The 10,199-nt window shown below is 44.6% G+C and overlaps 2 protein-coding genes across 2 annotated transcripts; both read right to left on the bottom strand.

Moving 5' to 3' along the window:
- Positions 1-2,879: 2,879 nt before the first annotated feature.
- LOC123747519 (dentin sialophosphoprotein-like) lies at positions 2,880-6,365 on the bottom strand. The gene is made up of 7 exons (XM_069319266.1): positions 6,034-6,365; positions 5,593-5,942; positions 4,939-5,332; positions 4,350-4,720; positions 4,013-4,249; positions 3,507-3,857; positions 2,880-3,154 (listed from the first exon to the last, which is right to left on the bottom strand). The coding sequence occupies exons 1-7, from the start codon at positions 6,363-6,365 to the stop codon at positions 2,880-2,882; spliced, it is 2,310 nt and encodes a 769-aa protein (XP_069175367.1).
- Positions 6,366-6,577: 212 nt separating this feature from the next.
- LOC138359713 (S-antigen protein-like) lies at positions 6,578-9,291 on the bottom strand. Its single transcript, XM_069319261.1, has 3 exons — positions 8,896-9,291; positions 7,088-7,316; positions 6,578-6,975 (listed from the first exon to the last, which is right to left on the bottom strand). The coding sequence occupies exons 1-3, from the start codon at positions 9,289-9,291 to the stop codon at positions 6,578-6,580; spliced, it is 1,023 nt and encodes a 340-aa protein (XP_069175362.1).
- Positions 9,292-10,199: the final 908 nt, after the last annotated feature.

Genomic DNA, 10,199 nt, shown 5'->3' with positions numbered 1-10,199 from the left:
ACGGAGTGACAGAGCTTGAGAACAGACAGAGCCCAAACTGTTCTCATGATTAACAACGGCGTATATATATTTACTAACACGTTGCTTTTATAACGTATTTCTCGATTCCGTATACAACAAAAAGGGGGGGGGGGGACGTAATAGGCTTTTGTTTATCATGAATTCCTCACCATTTATCTTGTATTATCTGAATGATAGTTCCTCGCTCCCTTGCACTTATCTGGGTTAATGTCTATTAACCACTACTTCAATCATTCTCAAAGTACATCAAAGTCATTTTGTGATCTTCCTACAATCTTCTTATAATCTTTCTACAATCTTTGCTAAGCTTTAGGATTATAAGATGATTATAATCATCTTATAATCATCCTACAATCTTCCTACAATCCTCCGACAATCATCCTATAATCTTCCTATAATCTTCCTACAATCATCCTACAATCTTCCTACAATCATCCTACAACCCTCCGACAATCATCCTATAATCATCCTACAATCCTCAGACAATCATCCTATAATCTTCCTACAATCATCCTATAATCATCCTACAATCCTCAGACAATCATCCTATAATCATCCTACAATCCTCCTACAATCATCCTACAATCCTCCGACAATCATCCTATAATCATCCTACAATCCTCCTACAATCATCCTACAATCCTCAGACAATCATCCTATAATCTTCCTACAATCCTCCTATAATCATCCTACAATCCTCCTACAATCATCATACAATCCTCCTACAACCATCCTATAATCTTCCTAAAATCTTCCTATAATCATCCTATAATCATCCTACAATCCTCCTACAATCATCCTACAATCCTCAGACAATCATCCTATAATCATCCTACAATCCTCCTATAATCATCCTACAATCCTCCTACAATCATCCTACAATCCTCAGACAATCATCCTATAATCATCCTACAATCCTCCTATAATCATCCTACAGTCATCCTACAATCCCCAGACAATCATCCTATAATCATCCTACAATCCTCCTATAATCATCCTACAATCCTCCTACAATCATCCTACAATCCTCCGACAACCATCCTATAATCTTCCTATAATCTTCCTATAATCATCCTATAATCATCCTACAATCCTCCTACAATCCTCCGACAATCATCCTATAATCTTCCTATAATCATCCTATAATCTTCGTATAATCTTCATACAATCCTCACATTTTCCAATTCCCTTCATCAATTTGCCAATGTCCTGTAACCGTTGGTGTGGGTGTAGTGACTCGTCGCGTGCACCGTGTCTACATAAACCAGTTCGAACCCCTTGTGGTACTGCACTCTAAGACACTCCCCCCCCCCCCCCCTCCTCCCCCCACCCTCCCTCACAGCGGCGCTGTTTCCAGTCAGGGAGGTATTCTCTTATTGAATATTAGTACTATGCTAGTTAACGCTGTTATCTAGCATAGTTAACGTTGTTAAGTATGCTAGTTAACGCTGTTAACTAGCATAGTACTAACTACCCAGAGTATTGCGAGGCTCCACAGTGCAACACGAAGGTCTAATGAGCATCACCAAGCTCTAAAGTGCTTCACCAAGCTCTACAGAGCTTCACCGAGCTCTACAGAACATCACCAAGCTCTAAAGAGCTTCCGCAAGCTCTACAGAGCTTTACCGATCTCAACAGAGTTTCACCAAGCTCTACAGAGCTTTACAAAGCTCCACAGAGCTTCACCGAGCTCTACAGAGCTTCACCGAGCTCTACAGAACATCACCAAGCTCTAAAGAGCTTCACCAAGCACTACAGAGCTTCACCAAGCACTACAGAGCTTCCCCAAGCTCTAAAGAGCATCACCAAGCTCTAAAGAGCATCACCAAGATCTACAGAGCTTCATCGAGCTCTACAGAGCTTCACCGAGCTCTACAGAGCTTCACCAAGCTCTACAGAGCCTCACCAAGCTCTACAGAGCTTCACCAAGCACTACAGAGCTTCTCCAAGCTCTACAGAGCTTCAAAAAGCACTACAGAGCTTCCACAAGCTCTACAGAGCTTCACCGAGCTTTAAAGAGCATCACCGAGCTCTACAGTGCTTCGCCGATCTCTACAGAGCTTCACCGAGCTCTACAGAGCTTTCAAGAGCATCACCGAGCTCTAAAGAGCATCACCGAGCTCTACAAAGCTTCACCGATCTCTACAGAGCTTGACCGAGCTCTACAGAGCTTGACCGAGCTCTACAGAGCATCAACAAGCTCTAAAGAGCATCACCAAACTCTAAAGAACATCACCAAGCTCTAAAGAGCATCACCAAGCTCTACTTAGCATCACCAAGCTCTAAAGGGTATCACCGAGCTCTAAAAAGCATCACCGAGCTCTAAAGGGCATCATCGAGCTCTACAAAGTTTCACCAAGCGCTACATAGCTTCGTCGAGCTCTACAGAGCTTCACCAAGCTCTAAAGAACTTCATCAAGCTCTAAAGAGCTACATCAAGCTCTAAAGAGCTTCACCAAGCACTACAGAGCTTCACCACGCACTACAGAGTTTCACCAAGCTCTAAAGAGCTTCGCCAAGCTCTAAAGAGCTTCGCCAAGCACTACAGAGCTTCACCAAGCACTACAGAGCTTCACCAAGCACTACAGAGCTTCACCAAGCTCTAAAGAGCTTCACCAAGCACTACAGAGCTTCACCAAGCACTACAGAGCTTCACCAAGCACTACAGAGCTTCACCAAGCACTACAGAGCTTCACCAAGCTCTAAAGAGCTTCGCCAAGCTCTACAGAACACCGCCAAACTTCACATAATTACACAAAGAGCCACAAAGGAGAGTCAGAAGAATGTTTTCAAACTTAATTCAACACAATTAGGCAATTAGTTCCCGCCTTAACAACTTTTATAAGTCTTCAACTTTATCACTGAATTTGGTCACTATCACCAGAACCCTTAATGTAACTATTATCAGCACCCTTAATGTCACTATTATCAGCACCCTTAATGTCACTATTATCAGCACCCTTAATGTCACTATTATCAGCACCCTTAATGTCACTATTATCAGCACCCTTGTCACTATCACCAAGACCCTTGTCACTATTATGAGCACCCTTGTCATCATCACCAGGACCCTTGTCACTATCACCAGGACCTTTGTCACTATCACCAGGACCCTTGTCACTATCACCAGGACCTTTGTCACTATCACCAGGACCCTTGTCACTATCACCAGGACCTTTGTCACTATCACCAGGACCCTTGTCACTATCACCAGGACCTTTGTCACTATCACCAGGACCCTTGTCACTATCACCAGGACCTTTGTCACTATCACCAGGACCCTTGTCATCATCACCAGGACCCTTGTCACTATCACCAGCACCCTTGTCACTATCACCAGGACCCTTGTCACTATCACCAGGACCTTTGTCACTATCACCAGGACCCTTGTCATCATCACCAGGACCCTTGTCACTATCACCAGCACCCTTGTCACTATCACCAGGACTCCTTGTCACTATCACCAGGACCCTTGTCACTATCACCAGGACCCTTGTCACTATCACCAGGACCCTTGTCACTATCACCAGGACCCTTGTCACTATCACCAGGACCCTTGTCACGATCACCAGCACCCTTGTCACTATCACCAGGACCCTTGTCACTATCACCAGCACCCTTGTCACGATCACCAGCACCCTTGTCACTATCACCAGGACCCTTGTCATCATCACCAGGACTCTTGTCACTATCACCAGGACCCTTGTCACTATCATCAGGACCTTTGTCACTATCACCAGGACCCTTGTCATCATCACCAGGACCCTTGTCACTATCACCAGCACCCTTGTCACTATCACCAGGACTCCTTGTCACTATCACCAGGACCCTTGTCACTATCACCAGGACCCTTGTCACTATTACCAGCACTCTTGTCACGATCACCAGCACCCTTGTCACTATCACCAGGACCCTTGTCACTATCACCAGCACCCTTGTCACGATCACCAGCACCCTTGTCACTATCACCAGGACTCCTTGTCACTATCACCAGGACCCTTGTCACTATCACCAGGACCCTTGTCATCATCACCAGGACTCTTGTCACTATCACCAGGACCCTTGTCACTATCATCAGGACCTTTGTCACTATCACCAGGATCCTTGTCACTATCACCAGGACCCTTGTCACTATCATCAGGACCTTTGTCACTATCACCAGGACCCTTGTCACTATCACCAGGACCCTTGTCACTATCACCAGGACCCTTGTCACTATCATCAGGACCTTTGTCACTATCACCAGGACCCTTGTCATCATCACCAGGACCCTTGTCACTATCACCAGCACCCTTGTCACTATCACCAGGACTCCTTGTCACTATCACCAGGACCCTTGTCACTATCACCAGGACCCTTGTCACTATCACCAGGACCCTTGTCACTATCACCAGGACCCTTGTCATCATCACCAGGACTCTTGTCACTATCAATAGGACCCTTGTCACTATCACCAGCACCCTTGTCACTATCACCAGGACCCTTGTCACTATCACCAGGACCCTTGTCACGATCACCAGCACCCTTGTCACTATCACCAGGACCCTTGTCACTATCACCAGCACCCTTGTCACGATCACCAGCACCCTTGTCACTATCACCAGGACCCTTGTCATCATCACCAGGACTCTTGTCACTATCACCAGCACCTTTGTCACTATCACCAGGACCCTTGTCACTATCACCAGGACCTTTGTCACTATCACCAGGACCCTTGTCATCATCACCAGGACCCTTGTCACTATCACCAGCACCCTTGTCACTATCACCAGGACTCCTTGTCACTATCACCAGGACCCTTGTCACTATCACCAGGACCCTTGTCACTATCACCAGGACCCTTCTCACTATTACCAGCACCCTTGTCACTATCACCAGGACCCTTGTCACTATCACCAGCACCCTTGTCACTATCACCAGGACTCCTTGTCACTATCACCAGGACCCTTGTCACTATCACCAGGACCCTTGTCACTATTACCAGCACCCTTGTCACTATCACCAGGACCCTTGTCACGATCACCAGCACCCTTGTCACTATCACCAGGACCCTTGTCACTATCACCAGCACCCTTGTCACGATCACCAGCACCCTTGTCACTATCACCAGGACCCTTGTCACTATCACCAGCACCCTTGTCACGATCACCAGCACCCTTGTCACTATCACCAGGACCCTTGTCATCATTACCAGGACTCTTGTCACTATCACCAGGACCCTTGTCACTATCATCAGGACCTTTGTCACCATCACCAGGACCCTTGTCACCATCACCAGCACCCTTGTCACTATCACCAGGACTCCTTGTCACTATCACCAGGACCCTTGTCATCATCACCAGGACCCTTGTCACTATCACCAGGACCCTTGTCACTATCACCAGGACCTTTGTCACTATCACCAGGACCCTTGTCATCATCACCAGGACCCTTGTCACTATCACCAGGACCCTTGTCACTATCACCAGGACCTTTGTCACTATCACCAGGACCCTTGTCATCATCACCAGGACCCTTGTCACTATCACCAGCACCCTTGTCACTATCACCAGGACTCCTTGTCACTATCACCAGGACCCTTGTCACTATCACCAGGACCCTTGTCACTATCACCAGGACCCTTGTCACTATCACCAGGACCCTTGTCATCATCACCAGGACTCTTGTCACTATCACCAGGACCCTTGTCACTATCACCAGCACCCTTGTCACTATCACCAGGACCCTTGTCACTATCACCAGGACCCTTGTCACGATCACCAGCACCCTTGTCACTATCACCAGGACCCTTGTCACTATCACCAGCACCCTTGTCACGATCACCAGCACCCTTGTCACTATCACCAGGACCCTTGTCATCATCACCAGGACTCTTGTCACTATCACCAGCACCTTTGTCACTATCACCAGGACCCTTGTCACTATCACCAGGACCTTTGTCACTATCACCAGGACCCTTGTCATCATCACCAGGACCCTTGTCACTATCACCAGCACCCTTGTCACTATCACCAGGACTCCTTGTCACTATCACCAGGACCCTTGTCACTATCACCAGGACCCTTGTCACTATTACCAGCACCCTTGTCACTATCACCAGGACCCTTGTCACGATCACCAGCACCCTTGTCACTATCACCAGGACCCTTGTCACTATCACCAGCACCCTTCTCACGATCACCAGCACCCTTGTCACTATCACCAGGACCCTTGTCACTATCACCAGCACCCTTGTCACGATCACCAGCACCCTTGTCACTATCACCAGGACCCTTGTCATCATTACCAGGACTCTTGTCACTATCACCAGGACTCCTTGTCACTATCACCAGGACCCTTGTCATCATCACCAGGACCCTTGTCACTATCACCAGGACCCTTGTCACTATCACCAGGACCTTTGTCACTATCACCAGGACCCTTGTCATCATCACCAGGACCCTTGTCACTATCACCAGGACCCTTGTCACTATCACCAGGACCTTTGTCACTATCACCAGGACCCTTGTCATCATCACCAGGACCCTTGTCACTATCACCAGCACCCTTGTCACTATCACCAGGACTCCTTGTCACTATCACCAGGACCCTTGTCACTATCACCAGGACCCTTGTCACTATTACCAGCACCCTTGTCACTATCACCAGGACCCTTGTCACGATCACCAGCACCCTTGTCACTATCACCAGGACCCTTGTCACTATCACCAGCACCCTTGTCACGATCACCAGCACCCTTGTCACTATCACCAGGACCCTTGTCACTATCACCAGCACCCTTGTCACGATCACCAGCACCCTTGTCACTATCACCAGGACCCTTGTCATCATTACCAGGACTCTTGTCACTATCACCAGGACCCTTGTCACTATCATCAGGACCTTTGTCACCATCACCAGGACCCTTGTCACCATCACCAGCACCCTTGTCACTATCACCAGGACTCCTTGTCACTATCACCAGGACCCTTGTCATCATCACCAGGACCCTTGTCACTATCACCAGGACCCTTGTCACTATCACCAGGACCTTTGTCACTATCACCAGGACCCTTGTCATCATCACCAGGACCCTTGTCACTATCACCAGGACCCTTGTCACTATCACCAGGACCTTTGTCACTATCACCAGGACCCTTGTCATCATCACCAGGACCCTTGTCACTATTACCAGCACCCTTGTCACTATCACCAGGCCCCTTGTCATCATCACCAGGACCCTTGTCACTATCACCAGGACCCTTGTCATCATCACCAGGACCTTTGTCACCATCACCCAGGACCCTTGTCACTATCTGTACACAGAGTGAGGAAGATATATAGAGGACAGTGCCGTAAGTACCAGTGACTGCCAGTGACCACAGTAAACTAACATTGTAACTTACTATAGAGCTGAAAGTCAGGAGGGCAGTACACTGGTCAAGAATAACTGAACACCGTTTTATTGAAAAAAGGGAAATATGATGAAATAAGGGAGTGCCAAGCCAAAATGCAAATATTTTTTTTTAATTACTAGAGAAATTTAATTTGTGCCAGAGAACATTAATCAAAACGACATATGGCCTTCAGTAAAAAGGTTTTACCAAATTCGTAAAGCAATGGTACTTGTGCATTCCAGTTGAGGTTTACACACAAAAAATGCAGTTTCAAGTCTAATATACTTTAGTATAAATCAAATAAATGTTATATAATATAGAACGATAAAGCAATGTAAAGGATTTGGGTGTACTCGTGTCGGAAGATCTCCCCTTTAAAGATTAAAGAACACAGTAAAGTAGCCGTCACAACTGCAAGAAAAATGACAGGTTGGATAACAAGAACCTTTCACACTAGAGATGCTGTACTGATGATGATACTCTTTAAGACGCTAGTGCTCTCTAGAGTGGAACACTGTTGCACAATGACAACCCCTTTCAAAGCTGGATAAATTGCTGACCTGGAGAACGTGCAGAGATCCTGTACTGCTAGAATCCACTCAGTAAAACATCTAAACTATTGGGACTGACTAAAACGCCTAAATTTGTATTCTCTTGAGCACAGGCGGGAGAGAGGTGCACCTGATTGCTCTTGATGGAAGATGACAGGTCAAACGTCTCGTCAGCTTGGTCGACGTCATACCTATGTACTTATATTGAAGGTTACATCCTTCGTGGGGGCAAGTGTACATGTATACAACGCTTGACTGCTGTAGAGGGTTCTCCGTTGGCTTCGGGCTGTTTTTAATAAAGAGGGCGGTGGTCTCCTTTGTTTTATAGAATATGATCAGGTCTATGATTGGTTAGGAGTAATGCTTTTTACTCCATTACAGATTATTTCTTTCATTATTCTTTCTTCTTTTTTATGTTCATTGTTCATGGTTGATTTGTAATATAATTTTATTGGAGGTGTTGTGGTTTCTGTTCTTGGTTCATGATTATACCATCGATTCAGGTGTCGTCTTATTGTAGTGTTTATTTCTGTGTTGCTATATCCATTGTTCACCAACACCTGAGTTATTCTTTTAGACTCTCTACTCACGTTGTTCCATTCAGAGCAGTGGGTAAGAGCTCGACGAACATAAGCGTTAAGAACACTGGCTTTGTATCTTCGGGGGCACTCACTCTTATCGTTTAAGCATAATCCTATGTATGTAGGCTTAGTATATACGCTGGTGCTTAAAAAGGTTCCTATTTTTGTTATAAGTACATCCAGGAATGGCAGACTATTATTTTCATTATTTTCATGGGTAAACCGAAGTACTGATTCTCTCTCTTTAGATGGCTTTTTAGGTTGGTTAGTTCATCCGGGTCTTTTACTATGACGAATATGTTATCAACATAACGGCAGTATATCATTGGTTTTTGCCTACTACAGAAGACTAGTTCTTTGTTCTACAATTCCACATGGTTCTCTTTCATCGATGGTTCCACATGGTTCTCTTTCATCGATGGTTCCACATGGTTCTCTTTCATCGATGGTTCCACATGGTTCTCTTTCATCGATGGTTCCACATGGTTCTCTTTCATCGATGGTTCCACATGGTTCTCTTTCATCGATGGTTCCACATGGTTCTCTTTCATCGATGGTTCCACATGGTTCTCTTTCATCGATGGTTCCACATGGTTCTCTTTCATCGATGGTTCCACATGGTTCTCTTTCATCGATGGTTCCACATGGTTCTCTTTCATCGATGGTTCCACATGGTTCTCTTTCATCGATGGTTCCACATGGTTCTCTTTCATCGATGGTTCCACATGGTTCCACACGGATCTCTTTCTTCGATGGAACCATCGAAGAAAGAGTCTTCTGACTATTAATGGTATAAATTGTATGTACCTGAACCCCCTAGTAGTATGGTAAGTACCTGACCCCCCCTTCCCCCCTTAATGGTATAAATCTTATATGCCCAGTTCGGACCCATCATTTGAGAATGAACCATGTACGTTCGAAACGTTGTGTAAATTTATAATACGTGTAAGACATTCTAGAGTTAATTATTTCTTTTAGTTTACCTCTCTCAAGATAACCTCGAATAAAGATGACATTTGGACAAATCGTCTTCCAATTAAACCAAGATGCAAGAGCACTAGTCAGAGGGATTGAAGATCTAAAAAACAAAAAAACAACAAAAAAATATATATATACATACATATATATATATATATATATATATATATATATATATATATATATATATATATATATATATATATACATATATATATATATATATATATATATATATATATATATATATATATATATATATATATATATATATATATATATATACATATATGTCGTACCTAGTAGCCAGAACGCACTTCTCTGCCTACTATGCAAGGCCCGATTTGCCTAATAAGCCAAGTTTTCATGAATTAATGTTTTTTTGACTACCTAACCTACCTAACCTAACCTAACCTAACTTTTTCGGCTACATAACCTAACCTAACCTATAAAGATAGGTTAGGTTAGGTTAGGTAGGGTTGGTTAGGTTAGGTTAGGTAGGGTTGGTTAGGTTCGGTCATATATCTACGTTAATTTTATCTCCAATAAAAAAAAATTGACCTCATACTTAATGAAATGGGTAGCTTTATCATTTCATAAGAAAAAAATTAGAGAAAATATATTAATTCAGGAAAACTTGGCTTATTAGGCAAATCGGGCCTTGCATAGTAAATCATCAGAGATTTTCTGTG

Source organism: Procambarus clarkii, chromosome 8 (assembly GCF_040958095.1).
Source record: "Procambarus clarkii isolate CNS0578487 chromosome 8, FALCON_Pclarkii_2.0, whole genome shotgun sequence".
Classification (NCBI taxonomy): Eukaryota; Metazoa; Arthropoda; class Malacostraca; order Decapoda; family Cambaridae; genus Procambarus; species Procambarus clarkii.
This window is presented reverse-complemented; position numbering and strand designations above follow the sequence as displayed.